The sequence below is a fragment of the Bombus huntii genome, chromosome 2, assembly GCF_024542735.1.
Source record: "Bombus huntii isolate Logan2020A chromosome 2, iyBomHunt1.1, whole genome shotgun sequence".
In the NCBI taxonomy this organism is placed as follows: domain Eukaryota; kingdom Metazoa; phylum Arthropoda; class Insecta; order Hymenoptera; family Apidae; genus Bombus; species Bombus huntii.
The window spans coordinates 15,680,602-15,702,496 of NC_066239.1; the positions used below are offsets into that span (position 1 = coordinate 15,680,602).

At 44.1% G+C, this 21,895-nt stretch overlaps 1 protein-coding gene across 2 annotated transcripts in view; it reads left to right on the forward strand.

Annotated features, from left to right (window-relative positions):
• LOC126878093 (zinc finger protein basonuclin-2-like) overlaps positions 1–21,895 on the forward strand; it is a 264,566-nt gene that overhangs the window by 220,721 nt on the left and 21,950 nt on the right. For both annotated transcript variants that reach the window (XM_050640542.1, XM_050640543.1), the window contains exon 4: positions 13,196–13,731. In XM_050640542.1, the coding sequence (XP_050496499.1) occupies positions 13,196–13,731 (536 nt within the window). The remainder of the gene's footprint in view (positions 1–13,195; positions 13,732–21,895) is intronic.

Below are 21,895 nucleotides of genomic sequence, written 5' to 3' on the forward strand. Positions count from 1 at the left end.
ATTCGACCTTCCGGAAACCGCGACGTTTGGTCAGACTGATGAGCGATCGGTTATCTAATGTTCGTCATTTAAGAAGCAAAGAGATAGAATAAAGCATATTTCAACCAGACTTAAACATGACTACATAGAGATTTACGAAGCTAAAGTTTTAAGAAAGGAAAGCAAAGAATTTAAAAGCAAGATTTGACAATATACGGTACCCTTCTTACTTGTTAGCTTTACTCTTTCCGAGTTAACTGTTATGGGTTAACGGTCCGATTGCTAATGCTTTGTTTCTATTCCCTCAAAACCAATTCTTTTTCGAATACATACCTGTTCGTTTTCTCCCCAATTTATTTCGAAATTAATGAATCATTTAAGAGTTATAAATTAACTGGTTGTTACTGACAATTGTCCTCCACTTACTACCTACTGCTATACATCTACGGTAACAAAGCCCACCATGAAAAATTCGCACCTGAAACGAATCACAGCCACCGTTCTTAAAATCCGATCCGACCGTCTGCTATTCTTACCAGCCGAATCCATTCGAGAAATCAGCGATGTTTAGAGTGGAAACAAATTTATCCTCGAAATTTTTCAGCCTATGCAAACAGCCACGGAGGCCGTGACGTGTTCAGTAACCTTGTACCTGTTCGGTCCCTTCGAATCAGCTCGATTCGTCTCCAACAGGTAACGAGGGATTGGCTTCTGTTTTTGCTAGGCTGCGCTGGAACACCAAGTGAATCCGTTTAGCGTTTCGGCTAATCCAGGTCGCGGTGAATCGAGAAATCTGGAAGAAAAATCGACGGAGACGCTTGGGCGACGTTGACGGCGGCCGGTTTCCAGACAATTTCAGTCGAACGAACGACGAAGTTAAACCTATTATTATCGTGTCCCGTCCCCCGTAGTGAAAATGTCAAACGGGCATCGTGCATCGGTGATTCGTCGACCGAGGGCCTTGCTGTAGCGGTCACATCAAAGACCGGAGCCCAACGTTCTCGCGAACGTCACGCGACAGGACACGTCGAGGGCCTGTCGACCTGTCGCTTGTCCCAACTATTTTATCCCTCTTGTATCTCTAATTGTTCTCCTCGCGTGTTCACCGATCGAACGCGTAGTACCGACCATCGCAGTTTGGACACGACGATTTTTGAAAGTCGAATTGAGACGCTCTCGAAGAAAGGAATCGATGTTCGAGGAGGTTGGTGGAAGTGGATCGAAGAGAGGAAGTTGATGTTTTACGGTTTACGTGGATTTGTCGAAGATTTGCTATACAATTAGATAATTTATTCAAATACTCGAATGTTCAGTGTCTCCGGTGTGATTGATTAAACCTAATCTTTTTAACGAGCCTTCTTCATATAATGTTTTGTGACAACATATCCATCTTGTTTTTTGACGATTCTAGATTCTAGATAACGACTTCATAAACGACACCGTTAACATTTTTTCAAACATGTCATATTTGTATTCTCGATATATGTTCGAAATCGCTGGTGGACGTTTAACATTTCAATTCGTCCGTAGAACGCGCTGGTGGGACGATTGGACGACACTGTTGACCTTTAAACGTATCATTAGATTCCTTCCAACTGTCAATCATTTCTCGAGTTGCCCACCGTCCAATCACATTCTCCCTTCTCTCTAGAAGTCTGACACCTGTCGTCGCGTCGAGAACACCATTCTCTGGCCAACAATAAACCGCATCCAAGAACAATCCAAGCCTTTCTATGAATCCGCGAAAGATAAGAACAAAAGACGTAACATCGAAAACGAGTATCTCGCTTGAAACGCAAACTGTCCAGGGACGATCGTCATCAGTCAAAAAACGGGGCGAACTCCTATCGACTAGTGTGCAACCGCCATCGAATAGCCAGCGATCTAACGACCAAAGAGGAATCGCCGTCCACGCGAGACAAAGAGGCCACTGAGTGAGCGAAAAGAAGCAGAGGGGAAGCCGATGATCGAGAAAACGAATTAGGGAGAGGAGAAAAGGCGGAGGACCAGCGGAGAGCCATCGACAGGGACGAAACCGATAAAATCCAGCAGAGCAGAGAGTCTGAAAGACCGGCAGAAACATCAATCGTTGACTCATCCCATTTGGATCACAAAAGTACGTCGAATTGGGTCGTCTGGTGTCGGGTATAGGTCCCAGGGTATAAGGGGCCCAAACTCATCCGACGAACAATTATTTTGCGGCTCCTTCTCCTCCAGTTCTTTCTTTCTCTCTCTCTCTCTCTCTCTCTCTCTCTCTCTCTCTCTCTCTCTCGCCCGATCACGCTTCACCATGTTTCGTCTTTCACGCACAAACACTCTCCTTTCTCTCGAGTTCAGTTCGTTCTTTGCTTCGGGACAGAATGTATATCCCGCGGTGCGACGTCCACCGACGCGCTGCAAGACAAATGGCTCCGTGTCGGCGGCCACATTACGTTTCAAAACTGGCCTAATCGTCGGCTTTCCGGATGAGAAACGGTCTCGATATAGTACGTATAGCCGGCATATACATACCTGCACCCTCTGACCAGCACCAACGTGCGCGCATCCGTGCATTATCTCTTCTGCAATGTCGAGACGATTCTCGCGAAGCGATGCTAAAATAAACTAAACACCTCCTACTATGACGTCGAATCACGTTGCGCGATTTCCAATCATCGCTAGTAAAAACCAACTTCGAGCCGTATTTTTATTTTAGGAGCGAAATAAGTCAGTATCAGAAATCTATATCGCAACGTATAAATACAGTTTCCCTATGACCGGTGCGATAAAAAAGAGAAAACAGAAGCCATTGTGTCAGACGCAGCTGACATGCAACGTTACTACAAAAAAAAAAAAAAAAAAAGAAGAAAGATCAAGCCTTTTTCGTTACTCTATCTTCATCCTCTATATAAACAACCGTGTTTTTGAAGAATTTTCGAAATTCGTCGAATTCGAGCACCTGTCGAGTATTTTCGCGGGATTTTCGAGCGCAACGAGCGAAGCTAATCTTTCTGGAGGGTAACCGGAAATCGAACCGCGATTCGTAAAACACACGCATGGGCTCGTGTAAAAAACGAAGGCGCGAGAAAAAAAGCGATCGCAGCGCGCAGCTCCACAGGGACCGCGTGGATTCGCTATTCCGTTTGATTCGTGAATAAAAAAAAGGGGAAAATCGAAAACGAAAACAAAAAGAAATCGAGTACGTCCGTCACGATTGAGGACGATAGGTAGAGAGAGTATGCGGAAAGAAATTGCGTCGTTCGCTATAATCACGTGATTTGCAATTATTGCATAAAAAATGTTCGTACAGTTATTTCACGATTTTAATAGCAAAAATGACCGAATGTCGTATTATGTGGATCGTGGACTTTCAGCTTAGGATACGGATCGACGGGTGAAATTTCTAAAACTAACGGAGTGTCGGACGACGCATGTACAGGGCTCTGTTCATGGGGCGTGACGCGTTTCCACGAGGCTTCATTGTCCTCGCTATTCATCCGCTGAGAATACACTATAGAAGGTAACGATGGAACAAGGAAAGGGATATTTGCGTGAGGTATCGTTGGCGTAACTAAAGGCTACCGAATAGAAGACCTGTCTCGAGCTCCCCCATGACGTATGAAAATAACTAGGTGACACGGATCGCCATGCAAATTCCGAGTGACGGGGAACGAATTCTTGAATCTCTCTGCTTGTCTCTTTGCTGTTTCTAGTTGCAGTTGCGTTTAGGGAAAAGGCTTACGGATGGACGTTTGTTTCGAAGAATCGGTAGTTGAAAGTAGAATCTTTGTTGTAGAAGTGCCGAGAAAAATATCTGTCGATGCAGAATCTTTGTATCATTTCCATTGGCAGATTTTTCTCATTTAACAAGTAGATTTTGTTTTGAAGTTTGATTATTTAACGATCTATCGACTAGTTTTTCCTACGAACAAATGATTCGTTAACACAAGATGTATTCGGAAAATGACGGAAAAATTGATCCCTTCCTTTGAATTACGTACTTGAAATCGTAAATTGTAAAATATATCGATATCAACAAATAATCACAAACACGATATCTTACACAATTCTAGCGATCACGAAACACCACGACTTAACTCCATCGGTGTAACTGAAGCAGGAAGAGGAAATTTTTTGATATCGCATCTTCGGAAATCATCGATGAACGACGGAAAAAAAAGGAAGGAAACATAGTAGAAAATAAAGAATCAGAGAAGAAATCCATGCGAATTTCGAATGTTTTACCGAAATTGAATTTCTCGGCCGTCTCATTGTCTCAGGCTTTCCGGTTGTTCTCGCCGCTTTATGTGCCACCCTCCCGGGACTTCCGTCCATTGTCCCTGGTACCTGTCAACAGCTCGGTCACGCCACGTTTCTGTAAGAATCTGCGTTTCCACAGGGGTTATCGTGCAGTTTTAGACAATGCCAGGGCACCTGCCGTCCATTGACATTCGCGGCTTCAACTTCAAGGGATGCCGCTCTACGGACAACGAGAAAGAAGCCGCTAATTATCAAAACTATCATTTGTTACCAGACCGGGGGGCTGCACGCTTTCTCGGCATGGGGCTACGCCTCATCGTTAACTCCCTCTTGCGTGAAATGCCCTTTTTACTCGCTATTTCCCCTAGTTCTCCCAACTGAATCCCATTCTTTTCCTTTCGAGTTCTCGCGATCGGTTTCGAATTGCTTTTAGATGATTTTCTGTGCAAGTAGCGAGAATTCAATTCCTACCATAAGCAGCGGTCATAAAATTAATCATCATTTACAGTTTACGTCGCGAAAATCATTTCGAAGTCCAGATGCATGTCAGAGAGAATGTCACGCGTCGTCTCCGCTCGACCAGTCTTGGTTGCCATTCAACGATCACTGAAGGCAACAGGTCGCGGTCATCGATGATGTAACCTGTTCCAGCGACTGTCGCCTTAACATCTTATTCCCCGTTCAAACAAGCAAAACGAAACGAGAAAAAAGACGAGAAAGAACTCTTCTAATACTCTGTCAAAAATTCCCACGTGGCCTCGTTTTGGTACACACGTCGTTGTGTGAAACGACCCGGAGGGCGTCGTGCAGCACGCAACCACGTGCAAATATCGATTAGTCCATCGTGGGAGGACGATCGAGCTTGTCGATCGATCCGAGGGAATGTGTCAGGTCTGACCACCGGCCCTTACGTAATCTCCGTCGTTTCGTTTCAACGGATCATTGCGAAACATCGTCTTCGCGCAGGAGACGTGTCACGAGGGGACACAATATGAACTCTGAACAAACGGAGATCCATCTACCCTTTTTCTCCGATTAACAACTGAGGTTACAGTTTTGGGGAACGCGTGAAAACTTCGTCGTTCTTACGAGTTTGTTGCGAGTGTTAATAATAAACTATTTGTTTGGAATTTCTTTGATTTTGAATACAAATAGTTAGTCTTGTTCGAATCGAGTAAAATGATAGTTGGTCTATTGTTCCGTCAAGGATTTTGATATATCGACGTGTCAAATTTAAATTCCACAAGGCAGCCCGATAAAAATTAAAATATACCGATATAATATACCGACCTCAGACGATCGTCTTGCAAGAAGATCTCGACCTCGGATGGGTTAATTGCACGGCTACGGCACGGACTTCGCTGGAAGACGTCCTCGATCGTTCAGCGGATATCGGATCGAGGACGATTCCACGAGGCTTCTTTTTGACAGGGGGCCGTCGCTTCATCTAGAGACGAAGTCCTGTTTACGTTTCTTCGAGGTCGCAGATTCCATTTTTAGAAGCTTCGATTCGGCTGTCGCGTGTAGGACGCGATGTTGTTGTGTGGCTTCTGCGTTTTGTAGGTCGTTGCCTGGTTGATTTGGATGAGCTTGTACAGATTTCATGAAGTTTCGTGGAGAGTAGAATGGTAAGAGGTGAATGTGATCTTTTGAATCGAAATAAAAATCCATCTTTTATTCTACTTTTATCGCAAATTGATTAACCTGTAGTTCTCTGTTGCCATTTATGGGATGTAAAAGGAGTTTGATTTAGGCAGAATCGTTCGAAGTAAAAAACTAACTGTTATTGTTAAAACAAAAGCCGGTAATACTATATTAAGGACTGATTCAACGGAATAAAACATACGAGATAACAGATCGCACTATGATCACATATACCAACACCGTGTTTCCGCCAAGTTTTCCTCATCGTATCCCGACATCAAACCAAAGAACATTCTTGTCCATTCAATGCAAATTTCAATCGAAATAAACACACCGTCAATAATATACGTGAAATGGACAATCAGTGAATAGTTCAAAAGTTCTAGGCAACCATTAACTACTTATTAAGCCAATGACAAAGAGCAAAAAAGCTACGCTATAAGCTACATTGTAACACGTGTCTCGTATACAAAGAAGCTAAGAACCGCGATCAAATTCAAGTTATCGCTTGTTCGTATCGTCTGGTTCGCATAATGTCACTTAGGCAGCCGGATGGAACACGAACACGACGATATCGTATGTTTGTGGCTCTTTTTTTTTTCTTTTGAGGCCGATAGAAGGTGACGTGCCTGCCTGTTTGTCCCAGGAAGTCGACGAGGATTGCGCAAGCGCCATCCTTGTAATGTGTCTAACAACATAATGAGTGATTTCTTGCTTACTTTGTACGAACGATGTAATGGCACCGGGAGACGTCCAACATCGAACTGAAATTGCCTGTTACAGCGTGTTCGTTAGGCGACGATAATAACGGAATGCGTTTAAATGCCGGTTCGGTAAGGTTACAATAGTACGTCTCTTTCTGTTTGCGCTTACTACGCGATAGAAAAGGATTTGCCTACGTGAGAATCTTTCAATGGGTTGGATTTATGGTTCCGTGCTGTTCGATGGTTAAGTTAAGGATTAAAGCACGACTCGGCGATATTTCAAAGTTTTGAGAAATTAGTTTCATATCGTTGGAATATTTAAAGATTGTACGAGGATACGCAAAATGTCGACGTCGTTTATTAATTTTTACATAAGTTTAAAATGTTATTTATGATTCAAAGTTGCCGTGTATTCTAAACAGACTGTACTTGCAGTAAAGTTTCCATTACTTTCATAATTCAAATATACCTATAGATACTCGGTTAATCTCTTCATCGATAACTGCAGTCATATTTACTGAAAGATACAAGGAGGCCTCTATGTTCCTTGAATCAGGTCATCCGCTTCGAGATTGACAGAGGACAGTCATCAAGCTTCAAAACATCTAACGCAGCTCTTCATAAAACACATTTCTAATTACCCTTCGGCAGTCTGCAACCGCATTCGCTTAATCACAAAGAACATCTAACGTCTGCTTTCCCTCCGAGTATTCGTCAACAATTCACCAATCAAAACGTATAATCCTCGACTCCATTTCGATTAACCCGAGCCTCGCCGAACGACACCATACCCAGCCCAAAACTTTCATCCCCGACTACTCAAGAACGCTTCCATCCTCCTGCAAACCTTCGATTCCCATAACAATTCCATTACTCCACCTCGATCGACCCGCCAACAACCCTTCGCCCCCCGAAATCAATCAAAAACCATCCCCTCGATCGCAAAGTTCGGAGATCACACGAAATTATCTCATAACGTTTCCAAAATCTGTCACCGTTTCGTCCAACGACCAGAACGCGTATGGAAGAAGACCATCTTTCCTAATCAGTGACAAAGCATCGATTGCCGCGATATATCGCTACGGATAAAGGAAGAATCATCGTCGCGGCAGCAACGCGAGCACAGTTTGTACAGCACTGTAAACAGTCGGCTGGCGAGGTTACAGGGCGCGAGTAAATGGTATGTAAACCATGGCGAGCTCACCCTTGGCCCGGCCATCCCTCCTCGCACTCCGCAAACTCCATTAAAACATTATCCACGTGCCGATGCGCTCGGAAAATCAGACGCGACCATCCTGCCTTCGTGGCGTATTGATATTACGTCCCGGCATCATCGCGTCCCGGTAGCGCGCGCGCGCGCTCCTCTTCTCACATATGTATACCTACGACCATCGGTTATATATGCATGCACTCGAATCTCCATTTCGTGGCTGCCTACCTCCATGATCGAACGCCCCTGTCGACCGGGTTTTCAGTTTTTTTTGCCCGTTTTCCTTTTTCTCTTTTTTCCTATCTCCTTTTTTTTCCTCCTCCCCCCGGTTTTGTTTTGGCTTTTTGTTTTAGAGGTCAAAAAGCTTGCGCACGCGTGAGTATATAGGGATTGTTGTTTTCGGAAAACGTGCCGTGTTTGGGAGGATGAGGACTTTTAGTTCGCTTGTTGTTTCGATGATCTCTCTGTATGTAGAATTATTTTTCTCTACCTCTTTTCCTTCCTTTTTTTCTTTTTTATTTATTTTTAAACGCTGTATTGGGAATATTTTGGGTAACGGGAAAATGTCTGTGGGAATTTGGGTCGATGAATGTAAAGTACGTGGTAATTGGTTTGTAACAGCGACGTGCTCTACATTGGTTAACAGTTCGTAAGATAGTCGTAGTTCTTTTATTGCAACGTAAATATAATTTACGTACAACTGTTTGATACGCGATACGAATGAAGTACAAGATAAATGGATATAATTAAATGGCAATTGCTATTAATACGACGAAACCTACTGTAACAAAATACTGTAACAAAATAAAACGAACGTTTGACAGAATGTAAATCAAGAATAGATATGAATCTAGATAAAAGGCAAAATATTGATTTTATTAATTAAGGATAAGAAGAATATCAAGGTCCGATGAACCGTTGAAAAATTCATAAATAAAACAACGATTCAACGATAAATGTCACGAAAATATGTGGAACGGGTTTAAACTGCAACGTAAACAGTGTCTTTTGTGAAACGCGTCGATACGCGAAAGCAAAAATAATAGCGAACCGGAAATCCCATGAAATTCGACGGACGAACCGTGCGCATGTCTCGCAAAAACGCGTTCCGTGCCGCAAACCTGGATAACACGCGGTCGACATCGCGCCACCACCCTTCCGTTGACGTTCGTTCGTTGGAAAATTCGTTGTCGCTGGCAAAAACCACCGGCCTGATCCGCGAAAAGAGGAAAAATATAACAACAACGCGATGTCGACGGAAAACGGATCGAGGGTTCGATGAAACGCTTCGGTGAAATGTTTTCTGCTTTCGCTCGATGTCGTACGTTCGTCCTTTTTCACTGATATTTATCGAGATGACCATCAAAGGTAGAGGATCTGCAATATACCTACCTGGTTCAAAGTGAAATTTTTTAATTTATGATTATATCGTTTAGTGCTATATAAAATAACGATATTGCTAATAACATGTTATATAAATTTCAACGCCTAATTTAATTTGCCAATAAGTACGTAATCAATTTAACGCGTAAAGATTACGTGGGTCAGACTCGTTATATCGATCCAGAATATTAAGGAACTTCCTTCTTTACGTCTTCGTTATTATAGGATGGGAATGTTGATGGATGTCGGGTTATATATGAGAAATGTGTGTGGTGAATGTAACAGCTTCCCTTGAGAACGCGTTGATTTTTCTGTATCTATATATATGTATGGTTAGAAGGCATAGAAGGGGACAGAACATGGAGCTCCATCTGTCGACGGCACTGACTTAGTCTAGCAAGATTGAAGAAGTCTTTGCCTCTTTCAAAGACCCACGTCCCTGGCTATTCTCATGGGGAGCCCATAAGAAGTATCTATAACGTTTCTGGTCACGTGGAAAATGCTTGCCTTGAAATATAGAAACGTGGTAGAAAAAGTGTTACATAAATTGCGTTGTTTAGAGATGAAACAATTAATTAAAAGGAGAGAATAAAAAAATCTTTCGTGTTATCGTTATTTAATAAGAAGTTGGTTAAACGTACAAGGCATTGTTAGTTTACCATAACAAGAACCGTCGTTGGTTTACATTCCTCTCATTTACATTTTACATTAGATATATGAATGTTAAGATACACATATTACCACATATTACCTCATTTTACGACATCTTTAACAAGTTAGAAAAGGCTGCAAAGTAATTCTCAGGCAATTAAGATTCCATACAAACGTTTCCATGATCATCCTCCCCTTCGTATACGATAGACACATACTTCTTTCCTCCTCTGTTATTTCCCATTTCGATAAGAACAAGCAATAGAGCGAGTTTACAACTTTTGTATTTATATTTCCATGGCTTCTTCCGGTTTAAGCCGCTTCTTCGATCCTGAAAAATTAAGATAAGTTTTCTATTAACGAATTACGAATTTCATTAAAAATTGCAATACGACAAATACTTCAAATATGTTTTATTACTAACAATATTATTACTAACGACCGTGTCTCGAATTTGACTAAACATCCAATTACCTCTTGCTGCGAACTCCAATCCCAGTGCTCATCCGAAACACTCAAAGTTCTTGGAAAACGAGCAAACGAGCCCGTCAACCCATCCCCTGGCTATTCCCGCCTCTTACCCTTCCAGGGTAACAAAGACCCCCGTATTCATCAACCCTGAGAAAGCCCCTTCTAAAAACTCTAAAGCACCCGAGCAACTCGGACCAATCATGCAGCCTCGATCGTTCCAGAAACGATCTGGCTTTCCGCCGCGCGAGATCCCTGACTCGTCTAGGTGGCGAGATCGTCATCGCGGTTTAATTAAATCGAAAATCGGATAGTCATTAATGACAAGTGGCGCCCGATCGCGATGACTGGGTGGTTTCTATTGATCCCCAGGTGGGACCGTGGCGAGGCGAGCGTCCGCTCGTCATGGGGCCCGATATGCCACGATATGGCACCTACAGCGACCAGCGACAATCATGGCCGGCGTCATCCCATGACGCAACCACGCCGCACTTTCTCAATATTATCGACTTCGACAAAAAGGACAAGCGTTATGGATCCTCCCATAATCACCATCGCTTTCCCACCGTGCATTGTGCACGACAATGAGGGATTATCTCGCATTTCGGCAACTAATCGCTCGGTGTTAAGGTTAAACCGACTCTAAGATGAGTATTAGAGTGGAAAATACTACGTTACATTGCCTTAACGCTTCGCGAATTTCATTTTCATGTGAATTTTCGAACGGTTAGGTTTACCGCAATTTTTGTTTTTACCTTGGTACATCTTTCGCGAATTAGCGAAATTTTACTAATTACGGTCGTTTTTATTACGTTTGAAGTATCGGAAATGACCTATCACTTTGCCTTAAAAAGTAGGTATCATACTCGTGTCTGTCAAAAGTAACGTCAAGACGTCACAGTTAACCATGCGCCCTTCTCAAAGCACCGCTTTTACTCTCATTCACCGTACTTTCATATCATTTACAAGTAATCGATCCCAGATGCTATCGTCGGTATACATCTGCTGCAATTAGAAGAATCAAAGAAGGTGGTCAAATCGGAGCTCTGATCTTCGAGACAACCATATGTTCCTCGCGTTACATAACTCACGAAAGCTAACTACTCTCCATTAAAAGTGCACCATTCGTCTCATAACCTTCTTCTCCGAGATCTTCGCGTTCATCGTCTCGTCATTAAAAAAAAAAAAAAAAAAAGAAGACAAAACGTCACGCATCAATCTTTCGTATTATCCGATAAACATCCGCCAGCCTATAAATCGTAAATCGTTCGACCATATCGATCAAGACAGAGATAGAAGCAGACGGAGAAGAGGTGGATTGACGCGTACCTTTTCGATTAATGTTTTCGTCGTACGCGAAACCCGACAACGATACCATCGGGAGAGGCGGTATGTTTTACGTGTATGATTGTATGTGCGTCTGCGTGGTAAGAAGGTCCATAAACTTTCGTGTCCCGAGATAGGAATCGTCAGGTGCGAAAAGCGTGACGGTTCTGGAGGGAAAGCGCCTCGAGACCTTACGGCCACCGTCTCGACGACTATATACGTCGGTGTCCGTGTCTCTGAGAAAGCAACGCGCTGCTTGGGCCATCGTGTCCGCGGGCGTTTTCCCTCGTGAAACTACGTCGCGATCGCTGCACCGTTCCGTTACAAACGACGGATTGTTTAACGTTTACGCGATACACGAACGTATACGATTAGAAATTGGAATACGTGTATGACTATTATACAGAAAAATAAGTTTCTCTATCGCATCTTTTAACAAAGCACAAACTTAAAACTGATGCTAGGAAATTATAAGTCGAAAAAGAACGCAGAAAAAACCAACTGAGTAATGACAACTACCGAGACAAGTCGTACAATGCTGGCTAGAAGAGCAAATGGCAATCGCTGTTTTCACTTCTGTAATATTTAATATTGCCAATTATAGAAACTTAAGCATTAATGTTATTGATTACCTTGATATACTGATTTATACATTCCGATAAGATCAACTTTCAACTTTCCATAAAAAGAGCCGTGGTATGTATCTGATTTCGCAGAACAAATGCAGAATTCCTGTAATTTTTATTAAACAAAATACCCTTTTCTAATCCTATGTTTTAGACAATGAAAAAGGTTTTTTCCTACACCTTTAACTAACTATAACCGCATCATATTCGCCGTAAAACCAGATACTATTCACCTGCTATCAAATATTCCAAGTGAAATCACGAAAGAAAGCATAAGTGCATAAAACAAAGCTCGCGGTCCTCTGAAATCGCATCGCGTCGCGCCGCAGCAACGTAGGTATCACGCGACAGCGATCGGCGTACGAACCGAGACACTGTGGCGGCAGCAGCAGGTTGATGGATGCCGAGTATTGCCGAGTCTCATGAGAAAATCCGGTTGGTGGGGATGCAGCGCGACCGGCCGTACATTCCAGCTCGCAGTATTGGTAGCGAGCAGAAGCGTATCGGTGTTAGTGGAACTATCGCGTCGCGGGCGCGCGCGGTGTGCGTGTGCGTCGGTAACGGTGGCCCGTAACGTTGGTGTGTGTTGGTACTTGACAATGGTGGGGGCAAGTCCGGTGGCGGATAGGGTGGGGGTAAGTAAGTACCCTCGGTGCCACGACGACCCTAGGTTGCTCGAGAACGATACCCGGAGAGACAGAAGCGAGAGAGACATACGGAACGGTCGGCGGAGCAGGCTAGAGGCCGCGAAAGACAGGAACAAAACGAAAGGACAGCAACCGTGAACGAGAGTGGGTGGGGGCATAGGAGGTGCGGGGGTAGGAGGTGCCACCGAGCGGGTCGCGTGGTGGGGGAGGTTTGTCCACGGTCACCAACACACGCGCTAATCCGCCGCGCAGCGAGAACGAACGAACGCGGCGGGCGACTCTCTTTCTAACCTGTCTCTTTTCCACTGTATGTTGCAGCGCTGGCGCGACTGTCGGCTGGTGGGGATGTCGTCTCCAGCCCCCGTGCCACTGGTAGGGAGGACAAAAGCGGCGGAGGGAGGGTAAAGCAGGCGACGCCGACGACCACGGTGACGACGACGACGACGACGACCGCCGCCGCGGCGTCGAGGGAAGGAGGAGGCGGTGGCGGAGGTGGCGGCGGAGGTGGAGGTGGCGATACGAGTGGCAGTGGTGGGGGAGCGACGACCGGTGGGGGCAGCTGTGGTGGGGATAGGAACGGTGGAGGTGGGGGTGGCGGTGGTGGTGGTGGCAGTGTTGGTGGTGGAGCCGATGTCGCGGAGAAGGAGGAGAGGCCACCGGCTTCAGAGAGTGTCGAGCCGACGGCCGCGTTTGACGTCGCATCTCTCGTACTCTACGGCTCGCGCGCACTACCGATCCGCCTTAAGATCTTGCTCGATCAGTTGTTCAACCAGTTGCAGCACGCGCAAGTGACACGTTTACTAGCCGCTTTCGGCTGGACGTACGAGGATTACACGCGGGGATACATACTGCAGGTGAGTCGATCCATTTCAAGAATCAAAACATCATCACCGAGATAGGAGTTTCTCTTTGCTCGCGAGATAGGGATAGACTGGGATCGGAGCGGACGAGACGGAACGAGACGGGACGGAACGAGACGGGACGAGACTGAACACACTGGACAAGGTGACTTTACGGGACAAAGTGCACGGGTCGTTCCGACGAAGAACTTTGACGATCGATGACGAGACCGCGTGACGGAGTGATGTGGATGGAGTAGAGTGGTCGAAGATCGACGATTTTTCGTTTGGGATTACGGTGATCGAAAACAAGGCAGTAGGGCAACGCAAAGTGACAGCGATGTATCAGACCGGCCGCTAATTCGACAAGTTTGATGGATACAACGAAGAAAAATGACAATGTGACGTCGATAGATTAGAGCAGTGGAGTGAAAAGCTCGATGACGGACGACGGACTGACAACCAAACAAAACCGACTGGTCGACGAGAGTTTTCATCCCAAATATAACAAAAACGGATAACGTAGTAGAGAAAGTGACAGGTAGTGTAGAATCCGATTCTAACATTTCTCGTATGTTGGGTTTCGATCCAAGTACGCCTATAGTTTCATCGATCCTATCCGACGACCATCGTCGAAACGCATCGATTCGAAATCAACGCCTAGTGATCATTGACGCAGCAAACAAATCAGTGACAAAATGACGTGTCTACATGTCGTTCTATTCGCGAAGTGTCGTTCCGCGGTTTCCCATCTGTTAGATGTCTATTCCTCGGTAGTGTCTATGAACTGAATCGACTCGAAATTGTGAATCGAACGCAAGAACCGCAAACTCTGTGAATCAAAGGGGGTAACAGGAAGAGAGGATGGAGTGAGGAAACGGTTTACGAGAACGGTGTTTGAAAGTGCATCGTGGAGAAGTGCATGGTGTACCCGTTACGCGATCATATGGAAGTCGTGATGGGAATTTCATCGAGGCAGTGCCAGATGAAGAAGATAGCATCAGAATTGTGCAAAGATCAATGGATCCCGAGAATTTGTGATCTTTCATTGAGAAACTGATTTGTCGGTTTTTATAAGACTGTGAAACTGTTCTGCGAGTGCTTAAAACAAAGTGCATGTGGAAACTAGAACAAGAATAAAAAGGTTTCATAAAATAACGACTGAAAGTTTGCTTCGAATCCGTAAACGTTCAATTGCTCGAGTTAGTATAGTCGGTGGATGCGCGATAGAACTGACAGTGATGAACGCAAAGTGTCGCGACGTGTGATTACTCATAGGCTGTAGAGGCATTCGATTCGTGGAACGCTTGTCTTCGAATTTCTGAAGCTTTCCTTTTTACTTTCTGAGAATTAAACTTTCGTACGTTGGAAAATTATCGGTGATTGACGTAAAGTGTCGCGACGTGTGACGATCAATCGACTCTGAGAAAGATCTTCGAACCAGAGAACGCTTTTCTTTTATTTTCAAATCTCTTTCTCTTTACGTGTACCAAGAATACAACTTTCGTTTATCGTAGAACTGTCAGTGGTGAACACAGTGCGTGATCATCGATCGACTTTAAGGAATACCTTCCATTTATCTTTAATTCTCTCTTCTTATCTCCCAAGAATAAAACGTGATCGACGTAAAGTATTACGGCGCACGATTATCGATCGACTAAAAAGAAAGAAAAACCATTCCATGTGACAAGTATTCTTACTCGATTCTCAAGGTTTCTCCTCGCTTCTCGAAACAATTGATCCTCCACCGAAAAACATCACGAAATCAGCGTCAAAAAGAGGCTGTAAAGAAATCGATCGGAACGAAGGACGACGAAGCGTCGCGTCGCCATGGAATTGATGGTCGATCGGTCGTTTGATCAAGATCGAAACTAGAGGGAACAGAGAAAAGCTAAGATCGCCACACGTTTCTTGGAAACGTTGGCTTCGAAAATACGCGCGCTATGGTCGCACATTAATCTCTCTCGCGGTGCGTTATCATCGTTTCTCACTCTCTCCCTCTTTCTCTCTCTCTCTCTCTTTCTCTCTCTCTCTCTCTATCTATCTATCTATCTATCTATCTATCTCTGTCTTTTTGTTTCCACTAGTGCGGCGGCCCGCTAGCGCTAGAAAATGGCCAGTATCCGTGTAAACTGAATTGCACCGATGTCAGCGTGAAATTAAAACGTATGGAAAACCGGTTCTCGCGGCCGTGTATCGTGCGCGCGCGCTCTCGCCTGTTCCGTGCTCGTGCTTGCCCGCTCGTCGCCTCGGAATTTCATCGACCGATGAATTCCGCGCGGACACGCCGAGATCATCTTCGATTGGCACAAGAACCGAAGAGAACTGGCTGAAAAGAGACCACTTTGCAAGAATCTGCGGGAAATCGGGTACGAATCGGATTGGAGATACAGGTGGTACAACAGTTGGAAGAGACTTCAGAGATGAGGATAAAACGCAAGAGTGATTGGAACCTTCTGTCGATTCCGCTCGATTAAAGTGCATCGATTGCCGGAGGTCCTGATGAAATTCCGATGGATTCGGTTATTTTGAAGCGTACAGTATAGAGAACGAAGGAGATAGCATCGAGGATAAGACGATATGCAATATACCTAAGAGTTGTCGAAGATATTTCCTTCTGTAACATGATCAACGTAAGTCCATTGTTTGAGACTCCGGTTAAAATTTGATCTTTGTCTTACAAATTCTGTATTTGTGTACATCGACACTTCGATTAAAACGCTGGAATATTTTAGCGAAGATTCGATTCTCCCGAAAAGTTTCTGTAAGGCGTGAATGGGTCGATGTTAAAATGCCTGGAGGAACGTAAGAATTTTCGAAGGTTTCCCATTGTTTGATTCGATTAAAGTGATTCATCTGCAAGGAAGTTTCCCCGGTGCCGCGTCGAGTGTCGTAGGTCGTGCGAACACATCACTGAAACTGGCGGAACGTGTTGAGAATACGAAGAGGGCGGTCCTCGTCCCTTCAGAAGCGCTTTTTCTGCGGCTTCGAGCCAGCCCGAGGGCGTCTCGCGCTCCAAATCACGCTAACGGGTGATTACAATGCCCGACAGGCGACTATTTCCTCGGAACATCCACCATCTAGCGATCGACCTCTCAAAAAAGTCCTGCTATCGATATCGATGCCAACTTATAGACCAATTAATCGTGTACAGAGTAAAGCTGTACAGAGCCACGGTGGCTCACGGCACTCAACGCGAACAGACATATTCTTCGCTATACTACTTCAATAATATCTAATAATATAATTGTTTACGATCTTTTGATCGTAAAGACACACGACCGTTTCTCTGTGTTTGATGCAATATCAGGTCAATCCTTAATGATCGTTTTTAATACAATTGCTTAGAATTTTTCCATCCTAGAGACGTAACGCCATTTTCCTTCGTTCGAAGTAACATCAGGCGGATTGTTAGTAATCGTTTTAACACATTCGCTGTTACTAAAATACGATTATATCATTTTTAGAATTTTACGCTTTTTTAATCACATATGTCTGTATTTTAAGTTGCATATACAATGTTTTTAACGAAACGCGCACGCAAAAACCCAACACTTACGTCAGCGGCATTATGTATCGCTGGATAATTGGAGCGACGCAACCTATGCGCCAATAGCAGCGAATGTGTTAAAGTACAAAAAATGGTATACATTTGAAACCAGATGGGAGATATCGTTCATGTTAAATATCCTAGCAAAACTTTCTAGAACTTACTGAGATCTTTCGCTAGAATTTAAAGTCTTACTGAAACGGTTGCTTTTCTCTAGGCATTGTACGTGCCGAACGTACATCGAAAAGTACGTGCTTGAAAAGGTGTCGCGACGCCGCGCCGTAGAAATTCGTCGAACGCGCTAACGACGCATCGTGCCGATAGTTAGCGACCGAGCGAGAAAGTCCACGGATATTTATACAGGCTTAACACGCGAAACCGGAGTTACATTTGATACTTTCACTGTATGAGCTCCGGCGCGATGCGTCTTCGTCAGTTCGATCGAGAATGTAGAATAGTCGCGCACGATACGCGTGGAAATTCGAATTCCGATTAAACACCGATACATACTTTGCCCGTGAGTTCGCGCACGCTATCGTTGACGAGTAGCCAAATAAATTGTATAAAAGAATAGTGGATCTTTTCGACGTATAAATCGTCATTGCCATCGAGTATCGTTGTTGCAAAGAGAATCATTTTGCTCGACACAAGCGATAAGAGAGTATAAATAACGGTAAGAAAGTAAAAATGAACGATTGACGAGACAAAAGGTCGGAAAATTTTTAAAACAGAAATAAGAATTAAAGTCCTAATACCATCGAGACAATAAATTCGAAATCTCGTAAGAAATCAAACGATAGATCAACATCGTTATCCATACTGATAGAACGAACAACAATACTATGGACAGAAGTACGAACTTTATCACTTCGCTCCGTGCAACGAAGATTTATCCAATTTGGTGAAGATCGAGGCGATATTTCGACGATTGACAGATCCATAATTGATCAGCGTCGTCGATTCATTTTCGATTATAACCACGCTGAAGTAGGCAATTCTTCCTGAAACCACGATTCCGCCGTGATATTCTAGGCAAATGTCAAGGAGAATGGAAACCTGTTTTCTTCCAACAGGATTAACGAATGGTCCGATGCGATCCTCGTGATCCGCGGTTCTACTGGAAATTCGATGCATAAAAGTCGCATTTAGATAGCACACGATGACAATAAGCGTCGTGAAAGCGCGTGTAAAAAGCGGATTCCAGGATGAAATAAGCACTGTCCGAGTATTGTCGGAGGTATCGTGTTTTTTTCAAGCTTGTTCTTTGAAACCCATCATGCCGTGATCGAACGCCAAACGAGTCTGCTCGATCGTGGACCGTTAATGGACGACGGCGGCTGGATGCACGCGACAATTCCCGACCAATTATCGTGATATCCCCAAAGCGGGAAGGCGCTAATTCCGCGTTTCACCGGCTCGACTTGTCGCTTGTTACGTCGACGTTATCACCGATCGTCGACGAGATACCGACAAAGTTACCATTTTCGATCGGATCTTTTCGAGCCGTTTCGATCTCGTCGATGTTTCTGGACCATCGTTGTATGGGTCGAAAGATTGCGTGCGAGATAATCCCATGGAGAAACAAAATTTCGTGATTTACGATGATCAATGATGATTTTACTTTGATTCGAAGATCGATACTTTTTTTTTTTTTTTTTGAAAAGAAGTTACTTTCAGTTGACAATTTTGGACTTTGGTTTGAAATGAATATTTATGGCGCGAGTTAATTTCGATGTGATTGAAAATCTCGAGTTTCTATTCAGGTAAAATTTCATTTCGCTAGCAGGTAATTTTAGAACTCAACTACCCTAGGACGTAATCTTTGTTCAAATTATACGACAATTCACTGTCATCGCCGCTTCCAACTTTGAACATCGAGCTACGCTCAACTTAACAAGCAGAGACAGCAGTCGTCGGCAATTTGTCGAGCGAAAATCGTCCCGAAGGTTTCCTAGAAATTATGTCGCGAGCGAAAGATAGAAAAAAGGACGTCGTTGGTCGGAATCGCGAAATTTATCGTTGCTCGATCTTTATTTTTCTAAGCGAAGGCATCGCTGTCAAACAGTGTAAAGGAACATTGGAGCTTGGACAATGTTATATACAGACTGTATTATCTTTTGTAATTGAAACGCTTCTTGGCACATACATGCTCGGCCACAGGCTTCAAAAATAGTTTTAGAACGCATTTCTTACGGTTATTTTTGCGTTCTCTCGCGTTAGAAGAATTAGAGGATTGAGTTTCCAGATAATTCGAAGAAACGTAACGAATATCAATGAATTTAACTTAATATTACTCCCGAGAGTTTAAAGCGACTTGTTAGTAATTTGCTATTGACAGAAGGTTCGAAAATATGAGAATTCCAAACGGAAGTTTCGCCTAGATCGTAATGGTTGCTTCGTTCGCACGAGTTTCTTCCTCCTACGCTCTTTTTATCGAAAGTGGCAGATCACTCACGATGATCGTGCTAATTATAGTATCCTGTTAAACGCTATCTATCACTGAGCGATAAACTCCTCGTAATGATTCTTCGATTGCCTCGAACAGCGCGTTTCGTTTCGAGTTCGACGAAATTAGTCGACATCAACCCGTAACTTTGCGTTTTAACTTAAGATCGGTAAGTGGAAGATTATAATATTCGTTGAATTTTATATCTTAATATATTTCCTTTTTTCACGATATTATTGCAAATTCTCAAACTAAACGCTTATAAGATTTCCGTGCAGGCATTTGAAATAGAAGGAAAGATTTTTTTACCAACAGTTATATACGTCGGTAATAATTCGACTCCAAGATGGTTGATGAGGAAATATCACGTCACGAAAGCTTGATAACGACCGTATATTATTATACAAACGCTTCTATTCAACCCTGTGGTTGTTAAAAAACTATCGCTAACAATGTAGGCACGCACTACCTGGCTTCATTCGTTCCTCTTACGTAAGGACAAAAAGAAGAATTGTGAATCGATTATTTTCCGAAGACAAATATATGTTTGCAAATATTTATTCGTTTTCCAATTAGTTATTTATAAACAATTACGTAGTTGTGTAATTGCGAAGGTTGCGCACACATTTCATAAACACATATTACTTTTCACGAAACTATCGAAATCGTACGTTCCATAAGGCTCCGATAAAAGCACGTTTTCAAAACTCCGTGACAGTTTTAAGTTGGATCAAAGAAATTTCTAGATTCTTAATCCATAGAAGGGAAATCACTTTGATGCTATACATATGTAGCTATATCGAATCAATTCAACAATTACATAGGATATTAAACTTACAGTCGACGCTTGAAAAACTTTCTGCCAATAATCTGTCAGTTTCAAACTGAATCCCAAATAGTCCATTTCCTCCCATCTATCTGAACAACAGTCATCATCGATCCAAACGACTCTTCTCTCGAATGGATATGCGATACAGCTGAGTAGCTATATCTATCTTGATCCAGAACAAATTCACGAAAATAACTCCCATTAAATGACTTCGTCGATAGATAGATTAAACGATATTAGTCGCGTAGATAAATTTCCGCGGTGAAACGGACTCGGTACGTATCGGGCTATCTTCTTGGTGCGAGCCGGAGGGAGAGGTCGCGGACGTGGAAACGGTAAATCATATCGCGGCCGTGGCGGCGCGGCGTATCGAGCACGAGTTTCGCGGAGCGGAAGGCAATTTCGCACGACAAGCGGCGGCGGCGGCGGCGGCGGCGGCGGCGGCGGCTGGCAATACGGCCGTGGAATCCGGTAGGGTTTCGCTGGGAGCAGAAGCGTCGCAGTTTACTGCGGATGCCTCGACGGAACGCTTTGGAGAACGTGAAACCGCCTTCAGCCAGTCGCGCATCGATTTACGAGCGAATTCTGTGCCCGGAGACCGCGTCGCGAATCGCTCGACCCCGAAGCGAGGACGTTCGAACGCGCATTCGATGACTCTTTGTCGAACGTGCCTCGATGCTTCGCCGTTGTTCGCGCAGGAGAGCCGGCGCAAAAACGGGAATTCGTAGTGGGAAATGCTCTTAGATTATTAACGATTTATCGAATCAATCAAAGTTACTTCGCCAAGAAAACTTCCAAGGATCTAAATATCATCGCTATAAATCTTCGATTACCATATATTACCATATATATACATACGAGTAAAACTTAAAAAAAAAAAATACTATTCCCAACGTCACGATAACGCGGCTGTTCGTTCTACTAAAACAACCTGATCATCTAGAAACCGTACGGTGGAAGACGAAAAGTGCGTATCGGTCTTGAAGTGAAATAAGTCGATCGACCAGATGACGATCGCCGCTCGGCTGTGCTCGATAATATCTGTTCGATCGGGGATCGGCCGGTTTATTAGCAGGCAACGTGCGCGAGCGCGCACTCCCGTCGTTGACAGCCATAATTGTATAAGCTTTTTTCCCCCGTGGCGCGTTTTCTTCTTATTAGTGCGACTATTCATCGACCGGCGATTTTTCCCCCGTGGCCACGTCAGCCGTGAAAGGGCCGCAGGCAACCGTGACGAATTTATCCGCGAGCGCTCGGAACGGGCCGATTCCAGTGGAAAACGAAAGTGACGAGCCTGACGGATCTGCCACTGAGAGAACCCGCGTACCAACAAAGCGCCAGCGCGCGAGTTTTA